Here is a 26570-nt window from a genome sequence, read left to right as displayed (position 1 = left end):
TAAGCTCTGCAGCGGTGGCAATTCAATCCTACAAATGTTTCTTGTAAAGATTCCATACTTCTCAGTTCCTTTCCAATTCTGTAGCTCACTCGTCAGAAGAAGACAGCCCTCATACTTGCTTGAGACCATTTGGCATATTTAACGATTTCTGATCTTAAATGTCTTGATCACAACTGTTGGTTGAGGTGCTTTTAGATACTGAAAAAATGTTTCCCCTGTTCAGTAAATGCCTAATATTTAAAAACTCAATCATCAGCATATGCTTTTATGTATTTTAGTGTAATAAAAATTGGGTGACCGTTTTGCCTTTGCTTATAATATACTGAATCTTTTATTGGACCATATTGTGCAAGGACAAAAGTACAGTGAAAGTGGTATATTTTTGTAAAAAAAACCATTTGGATCTAGAAATGCATTTAAAGCATCTCAGCCCTATGTGCAATAATACACTGCTCAAAAACATAAAGGGAACACTAAAATAACACATCCTAGATCTGAATGAATGAAATATTCTCATTGAATACTTTGTTCTGTACAAAGTTGAATGTGCTGACAACAAAATCACACAAAAATCATCAATGGAAATCAAATTTATTAACCAATGGAGGTCTGGATTTGGAGTCACACAAAAATTAAAGTGGAAAAACACACTACAGGCTGATCCAACTTTGATGTAATGTCCTTAAAACAAGTCAAAATGAGGCTCAGTATTGTGTGTGGTCTCCATGTGTCTGTATGACCTCCCTACAACGCCTGGGCTCCAGATGAGACGGTGGATGGTCTCCTGAGGGATCTCCTCCCAGACCTGGACTAAAGCATCTGGCAACTCCTGGACAGTCTGTGGTGCAACGTGACGTTGGTGGATGGAGCGAGACATGATGTCCCAGATGTGCTCAATCAGATTCAGGTCTGGAGAACGGGCGGGCCAGTCCATAGCTTCAATGTCTTCATCTTGCAGGAACTGCTGACACACTCCAGCCACATGAGGTCTAGTATTGTCCTGCATTAGGAGGAACCCAGGACCAACCGCACCAGCATATCGTCTCACAAGGGGTCTGAGGATCTTATCTCGGTACCTAATGGCAGTCAGGCTACCTCTGGCGAGCACATGGAGGGCCGTGCAGCCCTCCAAAGAAATGCCACCCCACACCATTACTGACCCACTGCCAAACTGGTCATGCTGAAGGATGTTGCAGGCAGCAGATCGCTCTCCATGGTGTCTCCAGACTCTATCACGTCTGTCACATGTTCTCAGTGTGAACCTGCTTTCATCTGCGGAGCACAGGGCGCCAGTGGAGAATTTACCAATCCTGGTGTTCTCTGGCAAATGCCAAGCGTCCTGCACGGTGTTGGGCTGTGAGCACAACCCCCATTTGTGGACGTCAGGCCCTCATACCATCCTCATGGAGTCGGTTTCTAACCGTTTGTGCAGACACATGCACATTTGTGACCTGCTGGAGGTCATTTTGCAGGGCTCTGGCAGTGCTCCTCCTGTTCCTCCTTGCACAAAGACGAAGGTAGCGGTCCTGCTGCTGGGTTGTTGTCCTCCTACGGCCTTCTCCACGTCTCCTGGTGTACTGGCCTCTCTCCTGGTAGCGCCTCCAGGCTCTGGACACTACGCTGACAGACACAGCAAACCTTCTTGCCACAGCTCGCATTGATGTGCTATCCTGGATGAGCTGCACTACCTGAGCCACTTGTGTGGGTTGTAGAGTCCGTCTCATGCTACCACGAGTGTGAAAGCACCACCAACATTCAAAAGTGACCAAAACATCAGCCAGAAAGCATCGGTACTGAGAAGTGGTCTGTGGTCCCCACCTCCAGAACCACTCCTTTATTGAGTGTGTCTTGCTAATCGCCAAATATTTCCCCCTGTTGTCTATTTCATTTGCACAACAACATGTGAAATTGATTGTCAATCAGTGTTGCTTCCTAAGTGGACAGTTTGATTTCACAGACGTTTGATTTACTTGGAGTTATATTGTGTTGTTTAAGTGTTCCCTTTATTTTTTTGAGCAGTGTATATAGAAACAATGTGCACCAAAAGGACTAAAGCTGCAAAAGTTTAAAAAACACAACATGTTTGTCACAGCCGAAACGTTTGAGACAGTGGCGTGTTTAAATGGGTGTTACCCAGTGAGGGCTCTCCTTCTGTCAGCCTCTGCAGCATGGGGTTGAGGGTGCCGATGAACAGGTAGTGCCTGAGCTGCATCACCGACAGCCAAAGAAGGTGCCAGATAAAGAACTTGGACAGCAAACACTCACGGAAAGTCCTCTCTGAGGGGGATCAAAAGAAATGTAAAGTTAATAATACAGTAAAACAGCAAAAAAGAATACCACACCAGATATAAAGGGCAAATTATACACTTCATTTTAATTTTTATGTCATTTTATTCATTTTTATAGCCCTTTAATACAGCCAACTAGACAACCACATTGCTTTACACTACATATATAACAGAAAATACATTTCATTAAAGGAAAACATCAAACAATCAATCACAGCAATAACAATAAAACAATAAAAACCTTGGAATAATGGGCCACCAAACTACTGGATATTAAAGGTCTTTCTAAATAGAAAGGTTTTAAGGCTGGATTTAAAAAGGCCTAGATGAGAGATAGAGCGTAGGTCCGGAGGAAGTCGGTTCCATAGTCTAGGAGCCGCTACCGAGAACGCCTGGTCAACCCAATGTACACACTTAGGGCCTGATCTTCAAAAGGTTTGCGTGCACTAAACCGCACACGAACCTCTTTGTGTCTGCAAAGCTGATCTACAAACGACGTGGTAATCGGATTGCGTCAAAATCAGCACAAGCTTTTTAGCGTGTCTGCCTTCACGAACATGCAAAACACATCATAATGACCCAAACGCGCAAATTCATGGGAGGAGGATATGCAAATGTCATCCCTTACCACCCACAATGCGATTTTCAAAGCCTGAAAGAGTTTGCGGCCGCATATTTTGCGTGTGAATTTAGCCCGTTTGAAATTCAGGTGTTTACAGGGACGCAAAAATGTCTGCTGTCACTTTGGCCAGAAGGAGGCATAGATAAAATGACGGATGACAGGAAAAGAGAATCTTCTGTACATGCGCCAACCAATTTGGGGTGGAAAAAATAAGAATAATAAAAATAGATGAAAATGGAGGGTTCTAAGCTCTGATTTGGAGTCAATCACAAACAAAAGCCATAATATATCTCCTATTGCAACTCCTTATTGTTGCGTCTGGATAATTGCAGACGCAACAATAAAGTGTAATTCCAGCCTAACATTGCTGTCAGTGAGATCATCTGCTGAACGGGCACAAACCTGCATGCAAAATGCGCACATAACTGATCAAGCGCACACAGCCTGTTAACTGTAATTACACATCATGCAAAAGACCCACTGTGCTTTGATGTTAATAAAATAATTAATATGAAAGAAATAAAGACATTATAGGGCAGATTAAATCCTTCATTTGCAAACTATCTGCTAAAACCACTTCTTAGCAGGTGAAAAATCATCAGTTATCATCAGTTCCATGTGGTGACAAAGACAGCGTATGCTTTAACCCTGTCACTAAACCAAACACATTGCATTATTGATAGTAACATTGTGTCATTGCAGAGCAATCGGAGCTGGATCAGTTTGATTACGTTGTTTAATTGTGAACATATGCCAAGGGAGAGTTTTGTTTATACAGTAAAAAAATTATTTTGCGTCACCAAAAAACAATTTAAATAATCAAACACATTGTATATCGTTAAAATATTGGCAAAACAAACAAAACGAATTCAGTAAAATCATTGGAAAATAATTAATTTTTAAGTACATAAATGTTCAATTTAAATTCTTTGCAGGACAGTTATGATGATATGTTTTAAAATTTGCAAATTTATAATATACCGATTGTCAACTCCTACAACAAACTATTTTTATGTTGCTAATATTATGTTCAGGCTAACATATTGTGGCTGTTAATCATTAACTCTGAACTCTTCAAACACAGACTCTTAAAAAAAACAAAAGAACCCAGTGAGTCTCCGAAAATAATTAAAAGATCAGGGGAGGCAAACCTGTAATAAATCAATTAACAGACATGTTTGTTATATTGATAATATTGATTGGTAATTTGTTGCGAGTTACTTCGAGCAAGATAGGAGAAATAATCTCGTCAAATTAACAAAAGTTAACTAAGTGTAACAGTCCAGAAAAGTAAGGGCCAAACGAAACAGAAGGGAAAAAAAATCAGCAACTGGATCAATCCCTGCATATTTCTAGCAACACAGCAGAGGATCTGCTTGCTTTTCCTTTTGATCCAGCCAGTATCAGCCAGCCAGTAGCACACGCAATTTCCTCATTTAAATTGGGCGGTCGACTCTGCACCTGTTATCCATCGCACGCAACACCACCTACAGGGATCTACCACACACAATGACACATCAAATCAGATAAATAGGATAGGGCCAAACCATTTAAAGCCTTTTTTATGTTAACTTACAAACCTTGTTTGACAGGAGCATTCATTGTGAGAGGTGTTTCTTCAGCTGCTGAATGTGTCTGACTGTTTGCTGCCACCTCTGTGTTCGCAGCCTTTGATTCTCCACAAGAGACTCTGCAGAGGATGAGGAAGAGAGTTAAAAAAAGCAAAAAAAAATAAAAATAAATTTTTGTTTTCAAGGTTTCTTTAAAATAAATTATTCAGAGAAATGTATTTTTTATGCCACATTATCTGTCATTGCCTCTGCTCTCTGTCTTCATCACATTTTTCTTGTTCAACAAACCCCCTTTTTGTGTATTTTAATGAATGAAGTAAACTGTTCTGATTACAGTAAACATGAATTCCACCACACACAGCCTGGTCTGATGTTTTTCTTCCTAACAAGGCAAAATGGCCATGTTTTTATAGTTAAATCTTACCTTTGCATTCTCTATCACATTCTCTCAAATCCTACTCTTTCCTACACTATGCTAGTGTTTGCTAAAGCAAGAATTTGTTGTGGTCTAAATAGTGTCATATTTTTGACCCCGACCTAGTGCTGGTGATAGAGTCACCCATGATTATTTAATAAATTTACCAACCTCAAATTTTCTTAATTGGTTTATAGTATCAATGACAAAATAAGATGAAAGTATTTAAAATAAGTGGCCTAAAATGCCTGTCATATTGGATAAGGTGGGAATCCTGCAGACGTTTGTTGTGGTGTAGTTGTCTTGGCATCTAAAGGAGAGACATGGTTATCAGAGTTTTGCACCCACAGTATCACAGCAGCAGATTATTTTGTCTACATCCTATCAGCCCAGTGACCTTTGTCAGCTTCATCAGTTTAGTCTGTGTTTTTTCTTTGATGGATTAGCAGCATTTGCAGATATCATCCGAGAGTAATAGTGCCCTGCCCACAGGGATATGTTGCAAACCAAGCTTCTTCTACTGAGTTTGCACTTTTCATCCATGTGCAAAAAGCGTGTTTGAAAAGAGAAACAGAGATTCTAAAACTTTGCGAACTGAAGACTATATATTTTAAGATTGAGTTAAGTTTTTACATCCATCAAATTTTTGCCTTGATCCAGTGGCACTAAACTTTGGCTTTGTGCTGAAAAAGTTGAATTATTAACGTGAAATTATAAATTTAGAAAAACAAATGGGAGCTAGGAGCTAGGAGATATGCAGTTCCTTGCAAATGACGTGCACTTGTAATCAGCCCCCTTCACTACAATACCTCTAAATAAAATAATGCAGTGTAGTGGTTTTTAATCCTGGTCCTATGGACCCACTGTCTTGCATGTTTTAAGTGTCTCCCTGCCTCCACATAGCTGACCTAAATAAAGAGGCCATTAAGGGACTTAATGCACTTAATGGAAGTTGTGCTAGATCAGAGAAACATTTGAAGGAAAGTGGGCTCTGAGGACCAGGACTGAAAACCACTGATGTGGTGGACACAACAAATATGTAGAAGAAGGTGCTCTGTTCAGAGAAGACTAAAGTAAAAATGTTAGCATACATGCAAAACACTCTGTAAGGGCATACCCTAACATTGCACATCACTCTAAAGACAACATGTCCATGGCTAAACATGGTGGTGGCAGAATAATGCTTTGAGGATGCATTTCTTCAGTAAGGATAGGGAACCTTATTGGATTTGATGGGAAGAGGAATTAATCTATACACATGGTAATTGTGGAAGTAAATCTGCTAGAGGCTGCAAAAAGACTTTGAGACCAGGGCAGAGGTTCACCTTTCAGCAGGACAACGACTCTACACATAGAGCCAGAGCTACACTGGAATGATTCAGATCAAAGCGCAGTCAGTTGTTCACTCCTCACATATACAAAAATGGTACAAATATACAACATAAGATTTCCAGCTGTAGGTTGTACTACAAAAAGGTTGCTCTTTCTCATACAAATTCGGGGTGGGTAAATACTGTGACAAAAAATGATGAGGTTCAACAGGTGCAAACATTTATGCAAAACACTGTATTTATATTTTGCCGGTCCACATTTATATTCCTTTTATACTTTTTTAATATATCTATCAAAAAAGTTGATAGTGTCTATGCAGCCTGCTCATACCCATATGTGTAGCGATCAGGCAGTGGGTAAGGAATACATTTTCTGGGGAGCAGGAGGAAGGTCCTGAGGATGTGAATGACACTGCAGGCGGACAGAAAGAGGAAGGCAGCACGAAGAGAGACGCCAGACTCATGTAACAGCTGCAGAGAAAGAGAGACATGATGCAAATCATTAGTGATGCATTAATTTGCATCTGGAAATGTAGAAAATGTATTTCAATAAATCTCACCTTGATGATGAGGAAGAGCGATGAGGAAGAATCAAATGCCCCGTTGTAAAGAGTGATGATGGTGGAGCGACGGGAGCCGAACAGGTTTCCAACCTTCAAGAGATAAAAAGCAGATTATTATTATATTAAAGTGGCTGGGTTGAATGTCAGGCTGCCTTGTAGTCAAGTCAAGTCAAGTTTATTCATATAGCGCTTTTCACAACAAATCAAATGACACTAATAATCCTTGGGAGTTTACTGGTAGGAGCTGGTTCTAATCCAATCTTTCTAATAGAGGTAATTAGCTCATTAAGTCCTCTGTGGTAAGGAATTCATCTGGTGCTAGAAGAAAAATGATAATATTAATCCTTGAGGTCGCTGGTATGAACATGCATAGCACTCTGTGACACCAGTAGCATTTAATCAGGTAAATTTTTCCAAAGGAAATTTGTGTTTTCTCTGCACATCATCATGAATTTGAAATGTGAAGCAGCCTGAATTAAAAAAAACAAACCAGGAACTTTCTTTGTATTTGTTTTTTTTCCAAGGACACACTGACGTGTAGGCATGAATAATCTTTGTCACATAAAGTCTTTTGCAACAGCTTCTCAGTGTTTCCTCAGAAAGTGGGTCATAGATTAGCTAAAAGAGTTGTTCCTTATCATGTGACTGTTTGTTTCCTTTCTTTGGAGCAGGACTCTACAACCTGAACCCATATGCAGCTCTTCAGCTCCTTTAACAACAACAAAAAAATAGAAACAAACAAAACAAAAACAAAAACAAAAAGAACTGTAATGATATTTATGTCTTAATTGTCTTTGCAAGTGCACATTTTAGCCTTCTGCTACTGTAATTGATGCAGTGGCTGCATAGTACACATAGTGCACAGTGACTCCAATATTACATAAAAAGGAGCAATAAAGCTAATAAAAATTATATTATATTTCCTCAACAAACCCAACAGAAATTAATCAGTTTTGTTAAAGATGTGCCGATCAGGGTTTACCGCCGATTTCAATTTAAAGCTATTTCTGAGGTCTGACGTGCTAATTCTAATTTTTTCTTCAAAGCACACATTAAAGAGATAGTGGCAGTACGTTTGAATCCAACAAAAAAAATCAAAGAATGACCAAATCTTTCCCATTTATTCATCAAAGCATTAGTTCCTAACCTGCATCTTACTTGTGTTGGGCTTTAAAAGCATCCTTATAGAGCAGAAATAGTGGGAGTTTCAGTTTTGATGTACAGGTCCTTCTCAAAATATTAGCATATTGTGATAAAGTTCATTATTTTCCATAATGTCATGATAAAAATTTAACATTCATATATTTTAGATTCATTGCACACTAACTGAAATATTTCAGGTCTTTTATTGTCTTAATACGGATGATTTTGGCATACAGCTCATGAAAACCCAAAATTCCTATCTCACAAAATTAGCATATTTCATCCGACCAATAAAAGAAAAGTGTTTTTAATACAAAAAACGTCAACCTTCAAATAATCATGTACAGTTATGCACTCAATACTTGGTCGGGAATCCTTTTGCAGAAATGACTGCTTCAATGCGGCGTGGCATGGAGGCAATCAGCCTGTGGCACTGCTGAGGTCTTATGGAGGCCCAGGATGCTTCGATAGCGGCCTTTAGCTCATCCAGAGTGTTGGGTCTTGAGTCTCTCAACGTTCTCTTCACAATATCCCACAGATTCTTACCCTCTTGCTTGAGGGTGTCAATAGTGGCCTTCTGGACAGCAGTCAGGTCGGCAGTCTTACCCATGATTGGGGTTTTGAATGATGAACCAGGCTGGGAGTTTTAAAGGCCTCAGGAATCTTTTGCAGGTGTTTAGAGTTAACTCGTTGATTCAGATGATTAGGTTCATAGCTCGTTTAGAGACCCTTTTAATGATATGCTAATTTTGTGAGATAGGAATTTTGGGTTTTCATGAGCTGTATGCCAAAATCATCCGTATTAAGACAATAAAAGACCTGAAATATTTCAGTTAGTGTGCAATGAATCTAAAATATATGAATGTTAAATTTTCATCATGACATTATGGAAAATAATGAACTTTATCACAATATGCTAATATTTTGAGAAGGACCTGTATATGATGAATAGAAAAAATCCTCAGATTTTTCAGTGCATAACCGTTTTGAATTGCAAGTAGGTAAAACCTTTTAAGCATTTTTATCAAAGATGGGCAAAGAGAGTCATTCTTATTGCAGGACCAGGAAATAAATGTGTGATTCTGATCACTACACAGTGCAAAGAAAGTAAATACAGGTCCTTCTCAAAATATTAGCATATTGAGATAAAGTTCATTATTTTCCATAATGTCATGATGAAAATTTAACATTTATATATTTTAGATTCATTGCACACTAAATGAAATATTTCAGGTCTTTTATTGTCTTAATACGGATGATTTTGGCATACAGCTCATGAAAACCCAAAATTCCTATCTCACAAAATTAGCATATCATTAAAAGGGTCTCTAAACGAGCTATGAACCTAATCATCTGAATCAACGAGTTAACTCTAAACACCTGCAAAAGATTCCTGAGGCCTTTAAAACTCCAGCCTGGTTCATCACTCAAAATCCCAATCATGGGTAAGACTGCTGACCTGACTGCTGTCCAGAAGGCCACTATTGACACCCTCAAGCAAGAGGGTAAGACACAGAAAGACATTTCTGAACGAATAGGCTGTTCCCAGGGTGCTGTATCAAGGCACCTCAGTGGGAAGTCTGTGGGAAGGAAAAAGTGTGGCAGAAAACGCTGCACAACGAGAAGAGCTGACCGGACCCTGAGGAAGATTGTGGAGAAGGGCCGATTCCAGACCTTGGGGGACCTGCGGAAGCAGTGGACTGAGTCTGGAGTAGAAACATCCAGAGCCACCGTGCACAGGCGTGTGCAGGAAATGGGCTACAGGTGCCGCATTCCCCAGGTCAAGCCACTTTTGAACCAGAAACAGCAGCAGAAGCGCCTGACCTGGGCTACAGAGAAGCAGCACTGGACTGTTGCTCAGTGGTCCAAAGTACTTTTTTTGGATGAAAGCAAATTCTGCATGCCATTCGGAAATCAAGGTGCCAGAGTCTGGAGGAAGACTGGGGAGAAGGAAATGCCAAAATGCCAGAAGTCCAGTGTCAAGTACCCACAGTCAGTGATGGTCTGGGGTGCCGTGTCAGCTGCTGGTGTTGGTCCACTGTGTTTTATCAAGGGCAGGGTCAATGCAGCTAGCTATTAGGAGATTTTGGAGCACTTCATGCTTCCATCTGCTGAAAAGCTTTATGGAGATGAAGATTTCATTTTTCAGCACGACCTGGCACCTGCTCACAGTGCCAAAACCACTGGTAAATGGTTTACTGACCATGGTATCACTGTGCTCAATTGGCCTGCCAACTCTCCTGACCTGAACCCCATAGAGAATCTGTGGGATATTGTGAAGAGAACGTTGAGAGACTCAAGACCCAACACTCTGGATGAGCTAAAGGCCGCTATTGAAGCATCCTGGGCCTCCATAAGACCTCAGCAGTGCCACAGGCTGATTGCCTCCATGCCACGCCGCATTGAAGCAGTCATTTCTGCAAAAGGATTCCCGACCAAGTATTGAGTGCATAACTGTACATGATTATTTGAAGGTTGACGTTTTTTGTATTAAAAACACTTTTCTTTTATCGGTCGGATGAAATATGCTAATTTTGTGAGATAGGAATTTTGGGTTTTCATGAGCTGTATGCCAAAATCATCCGTATTAAGACAATAAAAGACCTGAAATATTTCAGTTAATGTGCAATGAATCTAAAATATATGAATGTTAAATTTTCATCATTACATTATGGAAAATAATGAACTTTATCACAATATGCTAATATTTTGAGAAGGACCTGTATATGGAAAAATCCTAAACATATTCACTGCTGCTGAAACAAAAACATAATTTCAGACAGCTTTAGAAAGCTAAATTGCATAAATACATAGGAGCCTATGAGTTTAGACCAATTTACTTGTATATGATTATAGCATCTTTGGCCACAGTAAAGGAATCATACAACATTATATTTGATATTTCAACTATTCTTTCAAATCACAGCAGCAGTCTGCTTTAGGGAGCATTAGAGAGGTTAAAGGTATTTTCAGGTCCAAACTCTGTGACACCAACACTTCTTTAGGACTTTTAGATCAGGTCCCTGTTTTTTTGGCATAAAGGGTTTTCCAGTATCATTGAGAGAAATCAGCATGATAATCAATATGCAAAGCAATGCCCAAAGTACCTGCATGTTTGTCATTAAAAATAAGATGCCTCCGACAGCCAGGAAAGAGAGAGCCGGAAAGAGTAGGTAGGCCAGAGCTGATGGAGGAAAAAAAACTGATATCACATAAATTTCCTGATTCACAGGTGGGAATTTATGGAAGTTCATTGCATTCACCAAAGGAAATAAAATAGATATATTTTCTCATTAAGACTCTGGTAATTATAAGAAAATATGTCATAATTACGAGATGAGATGTCATACTTTTGAGGAAAGGTGTCATAATTACGAGATGTCATAATTATGAGAAAAGATCCTGTAATTATGACATCTAAGCTTCTGTTTCGGGAAACAGTTAAAAAGCAATTCCACCTCTTTTTTCATCACCTTGAGCATCTTTAATCTGTTCCAACTCATAAACTGCAGTACATAGACACTTCAAACCTGAACTAGACATTTCTACACTAACAGCAGAATCTTATAAACCAAGTTTGGGATTTCTGAAAGCTTTATTTGATTTGTAAAGGTTTTTAAAAAGGCCATATTAGTGCTTTTTTTGCATTTAGACCACATTTGAACTGGTCCAGCTCCAAAAATACAGTTCCGGCGTTAAGCACCTCTGCATGTGCAGGGCTCGCGAATTGAACTCAGAACTGCTTCATTAAGGACTAGAACCTTCCTGCTATGGTGCATCTACTGAGTCACTGATTTCTTCATGACTTTGCTTTGTAATATTGCCCCTGCATAATTCTCAGACTGTTCTTCATTTTTTCTGTTGATTAAGTTAATTTAATAAGTTTAACCAGGTTTACACTTCTCGTAAATTCTGAAATACAAAAATATCCCCAGACATGAGATTTGAAAAACGACTCAGTTGTGGGACCAAAGGAACTGTTAAGTGGAAGACCTCGCTAGTTATTTGGAGAACTACACAAAATATGAGTCACAGATGTCTCTTCTTCCGCTCTGCAAGCAATATGATGCCCTTTTGCCTTTTTTATTATTTATTGGCATTAAAATGAATAATTTGTTGGTAAAACATTTCTCAATGTCTCTGCAGCTGTTTGTTCGGCCAGCTGCTCACATAGACTGAATGTGGTCGCTACACCAAAGGCCAGATTACTCTGCCTTGGAGCAGGACCAGTTCTAATGTGGCCCAAATTCCAAAAAAGCATTAATATGGCCCTTTATGAAACTTTCACAAATCAAAAAAAGCCTTCACAAATCCCGAATTGTGTTTATAAGATTCTGCTATTAGTGTAGAAAAATCTAGTCCAGGTTTGAAGTGTTTATGAGTAGTTTATGAGTTGGAGCAGATTAAATATGCTCTAGGTAATGAAAAATGAGGGGGAATTGTCTTTTAACCGTTACCCGAATCGGAAGCTGCAATGTCGTACTAACGAGATCTTTTCTCATAATAACGAGATCCTCTTCTCGTTATTATAAGAAAAGATTTGAGAGAAATGGTTAGATTTTTTTACCTGATGAGGAGAAAGCCACCATCAAACTACCCATACTGTAAAAAAATCTGGAAGGAGAGAGAAAAACAGTGTTTTTAAAATAAAAGGTGCAACATTCACCATGTGGAGAAACAACTTGGATTTTGAAAAATAAATTTTAAGCTTCAAAAAATAGGTGAGGTGTGGAATTCATAAGAATTCATAAGAAACAGTGATTCTCATGCAGATTTATGTGCTTTCAGCAGACTTTAATTTCCTTTTCTTGGCTTGCACTAAGCAGACTTCATCCTTATCACCACTTGACCCCTTCTTATTCAGCTATTTACATTCCTTGGCTCTTTATTGGTCCTCCACCCTCTTTTAGTGAAAACATGTGTTGACTTCGCACCAAGTCACACCAATGGACATATCTGAAATAAATCAGCAATTTTGTGCAGATTTTTTACAGATATTAAATTAGAGGAAAGCTTAAAGAGGTTTAGTAAAGGAATGTTGAAAACATAAAACATAAAATTATCACACTCTCCTGATATTCCTCCAACTCAAACTGAACAGAAATCTTACTAAAAACATTATTTCACATTTCCGCCATCCAGGCTTTCTCTTTTAATAATTTGGGCTCAGTTGGATGAAACTCCATCAGTTAACCTTTCTTAAAGTATGACTTAAACATTCCTAATGAAACATTAACCTGAAACCACGCTTTGCTAATGTCATGACAAGTTTAATAAAAAAAAAATGTTTTTCAAACTTTTAACCTTTCGGATTTTATTTATATACTATATAGCAACATATTTGGAAGGTCACATCAGCTGTTTAAGTTAACTCATTTAGACAATTTGTTTATTCCGCACATAAACAGAATGAGACCATCTGATTAGCAGAAAGTTTGAGGGCCTTTCTTTAACATCTCACCCTAAACAAATTGGTAATATCATGCCGAAACAGTTGTGGGGGGCAGCTACAAGCTTGAGATGAAACATTGCTAAGCATACTTATGACCATGGGAAGTAAAATGCAGGAACTAACATCAAACGAAAACTTGCACCACTAAAGTACATTTTATTTCTTAAAAACTGTTGCACTGTTATAAAGGAGAATATATATATAAAAAAAAAATACAGTGGAAAACAAATGTACACTTGTTCCTGTTTACATACAAGCCAGGGTTTGCACATGGAGCACAGCTAGCTACAGCGGGAAGTTAGAAAAGTAAGAGTGTGGCTATGTTAATAATTCATTTATTGATTTTTGGCAAGTAGAAACAATTTAGGCAGATAATAATTACTGTGTTCATTAGTTTTTGCTGGTGGTTTTGCTTGTTTTAATATTGGTGATTAATAGCCACCATGATAAAAGTTTATCTGGCCGGTACAATATGTTTGATTTAAGAGCTGAGAGTTTATAGGAAGGCAAGCCTGTAAAAAGCTAAAAAATGACCACACTACTGACATAAAAGTATTCCCTTAAAGTCTTTGGGAACCCCTAGATTAGACCATAAACCATTACCACTGTTCAACAATAACTATTAGCTTTGTTAGTCACAGATAGCTACAAATTCTTTGAAATGGTTACCTTGTTTAAAACTGTTCTTAGTTTTTTCTCACCAACCAGGGATTTTTTCTGATTCTCTGTAAATCGGGGCCGATGGTTGTTTACAGCAAACAGGTAAGATATTGACTACTCATCAGTACATTTAACTACATTTAAGGCCTCTATTTCACACAGACCAGAATTAATACGAATCAACAAGAATTGCTAAATGTAAGGATTCTTAGTTGAATCGTAAAATTCCCGAAATCATAACGGATTCATTTTTTATTCTTAGTCAGCTTTTGCAATTCTTGAGCATTCTGGAATTTGTGACAAAAGCTTTGAGCTGTTTAAACTTTTGGTGCAGTTTGGTCAGTTAATTCTTAACAAATTCCTTGTTCATTCTTAGTTATTGTAACCAATTCATAATTAATTCGTAAGCATTCCCATGTGTTCCCAAAAAAATATATAATAATTCTTAATATATGTTTTTTAAGTAAATAAGAAAATTAAAAAAAATGTATTCTGTTTCCTATGACATTTTATGTCCAAAAATAAGCACTTTAGTTTCTGCATTTTATGCGCAAAAATATCACTTTACTTAAAACATTTTAACTTCTCAAGTCGAATCTCACAAGTTTTCTTTATTTATTGTACCTGTGTAATAAATGAATCTCAGGGTGTGACAAATTTGACCCAAATATTTGCAAAATTCCAAGAATCCTCATGAATCCTAAAGATTTGCAGTTCTTGCCAATTCATGTTATTCCTGGTCTGTGTAATAGTAGCATAACAGAAGAACTCTAGAATTCTAGTCTTATTTTTGCTTTCCTAAATGTTGTTCAACTTTAAAGTTTGTCCAATCTTACTTCAAAAAATATTTTCCTGCAGTCAATGTTTTCCTATCAGGAGTTTATTTGAACAAGACGGTAGAGCTGTGGATCCTAATCTGAATCCTGATAAGAAAATAAATGGAAGGAAGGCAGACTCCAACAAAAATAAATTAACTGTTAGGGGCATATGCACCACTGGGGATTTTTTATATAGGCATTGAGGGCACTTACCCAGGGCGGCATCAAGCACTTGATAAAAAACAAAACAAACAATGCATCTATTAGTTGTCTGAGCAAGTTTTGTTTTCTACTGCTTTTATGCATCTACAGTCAATGGGGTATTGAAAGCCCCCACTTGCTGCTGGGAACAGAGAGAATATTTTATGTCATTTGTCCATGAATGCACTGCATTTTATTCCAAGCCAGGATTTAGATGCAATAAAATTGCAAGAATAATGTGTTCAGGAAATGTGTTTTAAATGGAAGTCATTACCACAAAAAAAAGAAAAATCCAAAGGGATACAGTTTGCTCTATTCAGGCAATTGAAAGACCTGAACATAACCTAGTCGATTTGTATGCCAAAATAATGCAAAAGTAAAATAAAAAAAAATGTCGCAAGACCCAGGAGGGTTTGTTAAAATAGCAATAAAGCCTTTTCTGTATCACTTCTACATCTATTGTGTTTCTGGCTAAAAAGAGAACAACTGTTGCAAATTGCTCCCATCTGTTGGACTTTAGCATGTATTTAGTCCAAACTGGTTTGTGAATCATCACTGTTTTGCACATTTTACAAAGAAGCACCTTGATCCTTCCAAGGTGCAGGACAAAACGCTACAGGAATAGCTTGCAGCCATTAGGCTCTTTAACAAACAAAAATATCTGAATGTTCCGTTCACTCATTTATTCAGATCTAAGTATAATTATAAACTGTACTGTGCGCAGATAAATGATGGATCTGTCCTCCTTGAACAGCATTTGTCACTAATATTTCTATACTAGTACATAATAGTGTTTAATTATTTGCCTTATGTCTGTTTTGTTTTATTTTGTTTCTTGTTGATGCTGTTGTAACACAACAATGTACCTTCCTAAGTGCACAAAAATTGAAAGAAAATAATGGGAGCAAAATATTTGCAAAAACTTAACACACATTAATTTACACGTTTAATTTACTTTATTAATTTACAAGGATTTAATATTGCTTCTATATATAAAGTCCACATCAAATAATCTTAACTGCTTGCAATTTGATTACACAATTGTTTCATTTAAAAAATCCCTAGTCTACTGTAGTTAGGCTTTAACCATTAGACATTTGTGCAATGAAGGAAGCTTCCAGGGGAACCTTGTACTTGTTACACAATAATCACACTAATGAACAATGATTAGGTGATTTTCTTTACTGATCAGTGTTTGCCATCTCATTGCATTGAACCACATGAATAATGGGTTTAGTATTTTGGGACTCAAGGGTCAATATATTGTGTTCACAAGTTAAAAAGGTGAGGGACCATGTGGTTTGGTGTTTACAGGCAACACTGCAGAATCTCCATAGTCCTGCCAGTATACTTGGATAAATTTGACAAAAAATAAAGTGGAGGGTTAAAAAAAGCTATTTCTCATTCATCTATTTTACATAATCTACTTGGTAGTGTTTGTTTTGCACTGGGAGACCAAGCAGCTCCAAACAGGTTGGGATTAAAACTCAGAACCCTGTAGCTGTGAAGTTCCACCATGCTGCTTGGATGAAAACACGTTAATTTAAACTCAAATAGGGAGACATGCCTGGAGGTAAATGTGTTTTAAACACATAAAAGTGCTGTCAGTGTAAAACAAGACCCATAAAAGTATGGAGGGACAAAAGGGACAAAATTAAATAAATATATTGTGAAATAAAATTTTTGTCAGAGTAAAAGAATATCCATATATGGAGGGTCAAAAGGGACAAAATTAAATAAATATATTGTGAAATAAATAAATGTGAATGCCTCATGAAATAAAGAAATGTACTATTAAATGTCCCGTTAAATAATTAAACACACCATTTAAATGATTAAATTAATTAAAGGTATTTTTTAAATAAATTTATTTAAAAATAAATATAATTATTTCACAGTGCAGCAGTGTCATCATAAAATAATTTAAACTGTCAACTTGACCCATGAAATTGTGTGGGGCTAACACTGATCCGGAGATGTGGCAGCTTCCGCCTCAAATAGGTATATATTTAGCTTATTTATTTAATTTTGTCCCTCTTAGCCCTCCATATTAACAGTTTATAACTCTGACTGTAGTCCTCTTTTTGATGAAGACCTTGATTTGTCCAATGTTAGCACATCAAGTGGCATTTATTGAATTAAATGTGCATTTTTATAATCAAATCAAAGGGTATTCTCAAGCATTTTTTGCAGAAACTGGTATATAAGCCACATATCTACAAAAAATGAGAACACTGTTGGACCACTTGTTTGCTGAGTATTGGACTATCTGCACGTTGTTGGACGTCACTGTGCCTCTCCAATGGCATCAGCCATTTTGTATCCAGGACAGCCCGCTACTACATATCCCGTCGAGCACTGCAACTGATATGACGAGCGTCCCAAGTCTGACGTCACAAGACGCTATATAGGAAGGCCTCTGTGTTGAACACGCCACCTTCTGCTGGAGACCGGACTAGCAACTGAAGCGCACCATTCAAGAGAAGAGTTCCTTGCGGAATTCATTGATTCTCTCTCGTTGGACAACGAACAATTCCTAACTGAGGTTTCTGGACTAAGAAGGCCAGAAATTTCACTTTGCCGATCGAAGACATGAGCTTAACACGTAACTAAGAACACGAAGTTTTGAGGAGTCGAACCGCTCCCGTGTTTCATCCCAAGTCGACTTTGATGGTCAGATCATATTTTTCCTTTTCGTCAAGAAGGCCAGAAGACGAGGACTGACCGCTTTCTTGGAGTTTAACTGCGGACGCGCAGCAACGCTTCAACCCCCCCCTCTTTCCCTCTCACTCGCTGCCCCAGAAGGAAACTTCCCCAAGTAAAACCCATCTTTTATTTTTAATCTTTTATTTCTTTATTAGAAGACCTGGGCAGGGTCAGAGGTTGTAGTGCGATGAGAATCGCTAGTTAGAATCTAATGTGTTCTGAATGATATGTGCATGTAACCTTGTTTATTGGAACTTTGATGTGCTGTGCTGATGTCTGAAACCGCTGCGCTCCTAGCTCTGTGCGTGTTTTACCACCTGAGAGCAAGCGCAGGTGCGCGGTAAGACTGGACTGCTGAAATAACCTCATGGTGAAATTCCCCATTTTTTTTTGTCTCCAACCTCACTGCTGGCTAGCTGCCGCCAAAAGCTTTATAACTCTTTGTCTGCTCAGGAGTTGGGGGAAGTTTTATGAGTCAGAATAACTGAGTTGCGCCCCCCACTCTCCACTACCCCCCCACACCCCTTTGTCATATTCTCAATTTTGCCATAACTGCTGGTTGATTCAATACACACCCACTGCTGTTTTCTTTATTTTGCTTAGTTAGATAATTTACCCCTTTTATGTAGAACTTGCATGTTGAGTAGGTGATTCAATAAATATTCACGTAGATGATAACAAAAGGCGTTTTGTGTTCATTGTGTGCAAAAGTGATTCGTCAGTCAAGAGAAGGTTAAAAATTCCACACGTTTCGGCAGAAACGGTCGATTAAACAGTGACATCTCCGGTAATAGTTATTAATCATTAGGGAGTATTTAACAGTTGTAATTGTCAAAGGCGTTGAGCCACAATTACAACACCAGAAACATCTCTGGTCTCGATTCATAAATGAGGATTTTGGTTAAGAAATTGATTTTGTCAAATTATGATTTTTAATTATAATTATTGATCAAGATTAATCAATCAATAATCATAACTCCCAACAACACCATATTGTGCAATTTTCCTAAATTTTTTGGTTCTAAATTTGGTTTTGAGTTAAGGTTCTTGTAAGCAAAAATATTTTTCAAGCCAGCAAATTTTCTTTATTTTATGGTCTAAAACGGGGCATTAAAGTGTTGCATTCTTGACTTATTATTTAAGGCGTTTTACTCACATTCCATAGAGTCGAGTCACTGTGGTACCAAATCGATCAAAGAGGAAACCGTGGGGCAGCGTCAGAAAGTTGTTCATAAAGGAGGCGATGGTGAAAATCAGTGAGAACTGTTCATCCTGTGCACTGCAGTCTGTTACCAACAAAGAAAGTAAGTCACAAAGTGCTTCACGGTAAGAAGACATAATTTATTGCATTTACATGGACATTTATAAACAAACTATAACAACATACAGTGAAAGACAAACCCAGTAGTATTAGATGAATATGCATGCCCATTAAAAATATTATATACTAATAATAAGTGCTTTTAATCAAACTTAAAATCCACAGCAGATTAAACTCACCCAGAGTTTGCGTGCTGTTCAGTCCTGTGGCATTAACGCACAGAGAGCTGAAGTAACGGTCCTCCTTGAGGACAAAAACGAGGGAAGCCCATCCAAACACGGCTCCAGCAAAACAGAGACACTCCACCAGACCCGTAGCGAAGGTGAGGCAGCGTCGCACCGACAGATTGTTCTCTAGCCCCGGCATGGTCACTCAGATGCAAACACTCAGCAGCAGAAAATTCACAGACACATCTTCACCGGCATTTGTGCAAATGTGTCCCGTGGTTTCGGTCTCTGCAGCTGCTTCCTACCAACTAAACAAAAAGAGAAGGCAATGTTTTCAATCAGATGGTTTCATTAGAGGGAATAAAGGTTACAAACAATTTCTATACTATTCTTGTCAGAAACAAATGTTGCCATGTACTGCACTTTCGATTGAAAGTGCAGTACAGGAAAAAGTTGCATTATAGCTGTAAGAGGAAATATCTGTTATAAATATTCTACTTGACTTCAGATCTTTACTGTTCCTCTCCTACACAAAAATTGACGTCAGAGAAACAGAGACAATGATTTAAAAAAACAAATATGAGATGAAAAACAACCCTTTTTTGTTTTAAAAGCATGGAAACATTTAAAAAGAAGCACACCTTTCCCTTTTGGTTATGGTAACTCAAACCAAGATTCTGAGAGTCTTCCTGAATGCTCTCGACTGCCACAACTCTAGCGACATCCGTCTTCCTTTATAGCAGCCAGTTCCTCCTTCCTCTTTTTACCCTTCAACATTTTGGTCCCTCCCAAACGTGGTTTTTTTTTTTTTCTCCCTTTTCCAGCCACTCACTGCTCTGCAGCAGAGAAAGCCCCGATAGGGGTACTAACAACTGTGAAAATAAACACTCCTTCATTCAATGCCAACTGTGAAAATAAACACTCCTTCATTCAATGCGGGGCTACAGAAGCTATGAGATAGGCTGCAGATGGGGATGCTGTGAAGACTGGTCATGCAGGTTTCACCAACAGGTCGTGTGACTCACTTAAAGACAATAAGTTGAGTGCTGCATGGAGCTTGACCCACAGAGAAAATGAAGGTGTATATATTGACAAGAAAAAAGACAATTTTTTCATCTCCTGTGAAATACACTGCAGATTTATACACGTGTTCTTTATCAGGCAGGACAAGCAGCTGAAATGTCTGGGGTTTTTCAGGTATTTGCATTTTTGTTTGCATTTGCAAATATCAACTCTGAGCCCATGTTCTATCTACATGAGCCCTTTGTGTCAGCAAAAGATCCCAGCATTGAAAAGCAAAATGGAATTAAATCATAAGGGGAACTCATTAGTGTGCAAATGAGAAGTTTGATGCTCAGGAAAACGAGAACACGTTGCAATATAAAGCTCAGATAAACACCGGCTGTGTGTTCAGACCTAGCCACAGTACTGACTAGTATATGTTCCCAAGGCCGTAAATCTGCCTCAAAAACATCTGATTAGGTGATGAAAACTCTGCAAGAGTGAGACATTATCAATAATGAAAAGACTTTGAAAAATCAAAAAAATAAAACAGGGGGCCTTTTAAAACAAAACTAATGAATAATGAAAGGAGAAAAACTCAAAATAAGAATGAGTCTCAAATGAGACAATGTGGCTTCCAGTGCAACAAGATCACAGTCAATACTCATTGTTTTGCTAAGAAAAAAAAAAAACAACAGATCAATTCTGACATGCAATAAAAGGAAAATAATTAATTGTCTGCTCAGAGCACCAACTCCACACTGTTTCACAGAATGTATTAAAAATGACCCAAAATATGGGAAAGAAATTAAGAGATGAAGGTAAAAAACAAACCTCCTGCAAACGCAGATGCATCTTCTACATTCTGCTTACAAAACTATAACAGTACATTACAATAGTAATGTCAGAAGTGAAATCTAGCTAAATAAAATTACAGGTTAATGACAGCTCTGCATATTAAAAAGCCTTAATCACAGAAATCTTCACTAGTTTACATATGCATCAGTTTAAGTCTAATTAAATTTAAAAATCTACAGAGAACAATGTGCCCTGCACACTAAAATTATTTTCACTTTTTGTAATTTCTGTCTTTTGAATGTGATAAACCAACACAACAGATAGGATGATGTGAAATGCAAGGAAAAAAATATTTCAATATGCATTAACAGAAATGTTAATCAATAAAAATCTGAAAAGGGGGTCAGCCCCATTTAGAGGGACACCCTAAATAAAATCCAGTGCAACCAATTGCTTTCAAACATAATTATTAGTAAATGGAGTCCACCCGTGTGGAGTTTAAACTTCAGTATAAACACATTAGCATATATCAACCTAAACACATCACCCCCTGAAGTAAAACGTGATCATTGGCATGATCATGCTATGGGACGTTTTCCAGCAAGAGCAGCAGGAAAGCTGGGCAAAGGATATGTTTAGCTAAATCCAGGACAATCCTGGAAAAAACATGTACAGGCTGCAGATGATGAGACTGGAGCTGAGGTTCACCTTCCAACAGAAAAAATTACCCAAAGCATGCAGCCAGAGATACAATCCAGTGGTGTAGACCAAAAGCTATTCATGAATTAGAGGCCCAGTCAAAGTTCAGACTGTAATACCATTGAGAAGCTGTGCTACGACTTGAAAATTGATTTTTGCTCTCGCTCTATATTTGGTCTGACTGAATGTAAGTTACTTTGCAAAGAATAGGCAAAAATGTTGCCCTATTGATGTGAAAAGCTGGTACAGACATATCCCAGAACCATTGAGAAGTGCATACTTACTTCAGATTTTCATTTGTAAAAAATGTTGAAAACCAAACAAAATCCTTTACAAATATGCACCAGTTAGTGTTGATTTGTGTACTACTGTTGTTTTGTTATAATTTGGTAAAATGGGTAAAACAATTAAGGACGAATAATACTTTGAACTGCCCTATTGGGATCACAATTATCCAGATAGCAAATTTGATGTTTCCCTTTACTGGCGGTAAGATAACTAAGACATTTGCTATAGAAAGCAGCAATACAATGAGCTTTCTGGGTATTAATATATATATAAACAAATCTGAAACCTGCTGCAGCTCCCAGTTTTGCATAATCTAAAGAAATCAGGTAGACTCATGTTGAAAACACCAGATCTAGTGGACTATTGCATGCAGAATTACAATGCCTACATTTCTACGAAACATAATACTGTGTGTAAACATATGCATTAATCCACATTTGGGGAGTGGAATATAATTCGCTGCTGCTGTTTCAGATGATCCATCAAAACACATTTCGATACATTACATCCGTCAGTAGGCCATGGATGTGTAACCCATCTTGTTCGTTCTGATCCAGCAGGTTGACTTCACGACAGACACATTCTGGTCTGGTGATCGTATAGTGGTTTTAACATAAATTTACATCACTTTTCTACATTATATTTAACACAGTTAGCAATTAATACATATATTGTGGTAAAAGAAACAAAGTACACACAAATAATTAACATTCAAAGACTATCGTACAATTGGCAACTGAATTGTTACTTTGTATCAAAAAGTAAAACATACCTAACAAGAGACAAATAAACAAGTTGGTGGTTAGCAGCTCCAGCAGCTTCTGCCCCTATACATTAAATAAAATACAAGGAATAACTCTAGACAAACTACTGAGTAATCAAATGAACATTTGATAAAGCAGTTAGCAGTTGTAACATTAAACACAGCTGAAATACACAACATGAATTACAATAACAGTTTAAACCATTTACAAAATATGGCAAAATTGAATATGAAAAAAAATATATATTTAAATTAATCTAAAATATATGTTAAAAAATCATATTTGTTAAGAAAACACAGAGCTGATCCTAATACATACCACAGTAACAGACAGCAACAGAAAAAGGAGCTGACTGTTACTGGTTGCTATGGAAACCACCAACTGACAAGAGTAACATAAAAAATGTATATAGCAATAAAAGTCAGGAAAAAAATAATTGTTGATTAAATACAATGAATTTGAAGAATAAATAAACCAATTTTGACAAACTTCACATCAATAGTAATATTAAAATAAAACCCCGTTAAAGATGCTTTGCATAATAATCCAGGCTTTATTAATTGCCGTCGTGTTTTTGGATCAGATTTTGGAGGGTGAAGAACATGCAGCAGTTAATCCTTATTGTAAATCATACTATCATACCACTTATACAACCACATGGTTACCCACAACGATCACCTCATCACAAGAAACAAGTTTCTGACACGCAAACTAGCTGTTACTCACTTCCTAAAAAGAAATTTGACCCAAGTGTCACAACCTTGCATGCCAATATGTGTGTGGCAATAATGTTGTCATACTGAGTAGCGAAAGTCATAAAACACATGACAGAACTCTTAATAATAATTCAGAGTTACTATGGGTCAAACAGAAATTTCGACTATGGCCTTTATTTCAAATAAGCATACCTTGAATATTCCTGATTAGATGCCCACATAGACTTCTTAATTTCCCTAAGAGAATAAAGTTGCTTGTTTTAATAAACTTACAAGAATGAGGACTTCTTACTATTCCGGGAAAGTTGTAAACATATACAATCATGTGAAAAACTGTGTTTTTTAACATATTTGGACATACAGTGCCTTGCGAAAGTATTCGGCCCCCTTGAACTTTTCAACCTCTTGCCACATTTCAGGCTTCAAACATAAATATATAAAATTCAATTTTTTGTGAAGAATCAACAAGAAGTGGGACACAATCGTGAAGTGGAATGAAATTTATTGGATATGTCAAACTTTTTTAACAAATAAAAAACTGAAAAGTGGGGCGTGCGATATTATTCAGCCCCCTTACGTTAATACTTTGTATCATCACCCTTTGCTGCAATTACAGCTGCAAGTCGCTTGGTGTATGTCTCTATCAGTTTTGCACATCGAGAGACTGAAATTCTTGCCCATTCTTCCTTGCAAAACAGCTCAAGTTCAGTGAGGTTGGATGGACTGTTCATGAACAGCAGTCTTCAGCTCTTTCCACAGATTCTCAATTGGATTCAGGTCTGTACTTTGACTAGGCCATTCCAACACCTGGATACGTTTATTTGTGAACCATTCCATTGTAGATTTGGCTTTATGTTTTGGACCATTGTCTTGTTGGAAGATAAATCTCCGTCCCAGTCTCAGGTCTCTTACAGACTCCAACAGGTTTTCTTCCAGAATGGTCCTGTATTTGGCCCCATCCATCTTCCCATCAATTGTGACCATCTTCCCTGTCCCTGCTGACGAAAAGCAGGCCCAAACCATGATGCTGCCACCACCATGTTTGACTGTAGGGATGGTGTGTTCAGGGTGATGAGCTGTGTTGCTTTTACGCCAAACATATCATTTTGCATTGTGGTCAAACAGTTTGATTTTGGTTTCATCTGACCAGAGCACCTTCTTCCACATGTTTGGTGTGTCTCCCAGGTGGCTTGTGGCAAACTTTAAACGAGACTTTTTATGGATATCTTTGAGAAATGGCTTTCTTCTTGCCACTCTTCCATAAAGGCCAGATTTGTGCAGTGTACGACTGATTGTTGTCCTATGGACAGACTCTCCCACCTCAGCTGTAGATCTCTGCAGTTCATCCAGAGTGATCATGGGCCTCTTGGCTGCATCTCTCATCAGTCTTCTCTTTGTTCGAGATGAAGGTTTAGAGGGACGGCCGGGTCTTGGTAGATTTGCAGTGGTCTGATACTCCTTCCATTTCAATATGATTGCTTGCACAATGCTCCTTTTGATGTTTAAAGCTTGGGAAATCTTTTTGTATCCAAATCTGGCTTCAAACTTCTCCACAACAGTATCTCGGACCTGCCTGGTGTGTTCCTTGGTCTTGAACAGAACCTTGAGACTATCACAGAGCAGGTGCATTTATACAGAGACTTGATTACACACAGATGGATTCTATGTATCATCATCAGTCATTTGGGACAACATTGGATCATTCAGAGATCCTCACTGAACGTCTGGAGTGAGTTTGCTGCACTGACAGTAAAGGGGCCGAATAATATTGAACACCCCACTTTTCAGTTTTTTATTTGTTAAACAAGTTTGACACATCCAATAAATTTCATTCCACTTCATGATTGTGTCCCACTTGTTGTTGATTCTTCACAAAAAATTTGAATTTTATATCTTTATGTTTGAAACCTGAAATTTGGCAAAAGGTTGAAAAGTTCAAGGGGGCCGAATACTTTCGCAAGGCACTGTATTTAATATCCAACAATGTTGAAAATTTCAAGTAATATTAACAAAATCAAAAAAGAGAAGAAAGGGCCATTAAAAAAGGTTTTGTAAAATACACTTTTCCGGAGAGGAATATTTTAGGAAACCCATACATTTGTTGTAACTTAAAATTGCTAAAATTACATACATTGGTCCTACATCTGGTGCACATCAATACTCAGACATTTAGTTTGGTGTGCTGTTGAATAAATAGTGATTATCATGTGAATATCCTAAGAGCTGACTGAGACCATCAGAAAGGAAATTGTAGTAGTTCATGAGTCCGACAAGGGATAAAAAGAGGCCTCAAGGGGGTGAAATTAGCAAATCCACAGTTTGAAAGATTGTGTTCAAGTGGAGGGGTTCCAACTGCCAACACGCTTAGGTCTGTCCGTCCAAGCAAGTTGACCCTCAAAGCAGACCACAAGGTACTACAAGAAGTTTTCAAAAACCATAAAATATCAGTAGGGTCTGACTTGTTGATGTTAAAGAGCATGCCTGCACAATCAAAAAGACGCTGCTCAAATGTATCATCCAATATTTATCTGCAAGGATTAAACATTTGCCCCCTAAGAAAAACACAAATGAATGAGATTTGCCAGGAAGAGACAATAGACTAAGACCAGGTCTTCCAGAATAATGTTCTTTGAACTGCTGAATCTAAAACTGAATTATTGGACACCAGAAGAGAGGACATGCTTGACACAAAGCAAATGCAGTTTTCCAGGAGAGAAGCCTCAGAACAACTGTAAAACGTGGAGGTGGACGTGTCATGGTATGTGGGGAGGCATTCACCAAAGAAGTTAAGGTGTCCTAACTAAACACATTTTCCTTATGTTTAATAAGTACAAAAAGGTTTGATTTCGATGTTTTAGTGGAATGTAATTATTTTGTTTTCCAGAAATAAAAATTAGGATGAAGAATTAATGTGTGAACATTTTTTTTCACATAACTGTATGTGATCATTTCTGAATTACATTTAATAGTTCTGTTAAGCAAAGTAACACCTAAACAACTTCTACTTTAAATACCAAAAGTCCCCATTTATAAATGGACGTTAGT

At 37.7% G+C, this 26570-nt stretch overlaps 1 protein-coding gene across 4 annotated transcripts in view; it reads right to left on the bottom strand.

The window, feature by feature from the left end:
- Window positions 1–26570, bottom strand: part of LOC124860279 (equilibrative nucleobase transporter 1-like) — a 35712-nt gene that overhangs the window by 6017 nt on the left and 3125 nt on the right. For 2 of the 4 annotated variants that reach the window (XM_047353442.1, XM_047353446.1), the window contains 8 exons: window positions 19271–19566; window positions 18927–19056; window positions 12501–12547; window positions 11041–11117; window positions 6788–6880; window positions 6559–6698; window positions 4491–4600; window positions 2134–2277 (listed from right to left, as the gene is read on the bottom strand). In XM_047353442.1, coding sequence (XP_047209398.1) covers window positions 2134–2277; window positions 4491–4600; window positions 6559–6698; window positions 6788–6880; window positions 11041–11117; window positions 12501–12547; window positions 18927–19056; window positions 19271–19457 — 928 coding nt within the window. In that variant the 5' untranslated portion in view covers window positions 19458–19566. Of the gene's footprint in view, window positions 1–2133; window positions 2278–4490; window positions 4601–6558; window positions 6699–6787; window positions 6881–11040; window positions 11118–12500; window positions 12548–18926; window positions 19057–19270; window positions 19567–19899; window positions 20058–22817; window positions 22873–26570 lie in introns of those variants that run through there. The other 2 variants (XM_047353445.1, XM_047353443.1) reach the window with 2 other exon arrangements.

This window comes from Girardinichthys multiradiatus, chromosome 23 (assembly GCF_021462225.1).
Source record: "Girardinichthys multiradiatus isolate DD_20200921_A chromosome 23, DD_fGirMul_XY1, whole genome shotgun sequence".
Taxonomy (NCBI): domain Eukaryota; kingdom Metazoa; phylum Chordata; class Actinopteri; order Cyprinodontiformes; family Goodeidae; genus Girardinichthys; species Girardinichthys multiradiatus.
Note: the sequence above shows the minus strand (reverse complement) of the source record. Positions and strands in the feature narration are given on the sequence as shown.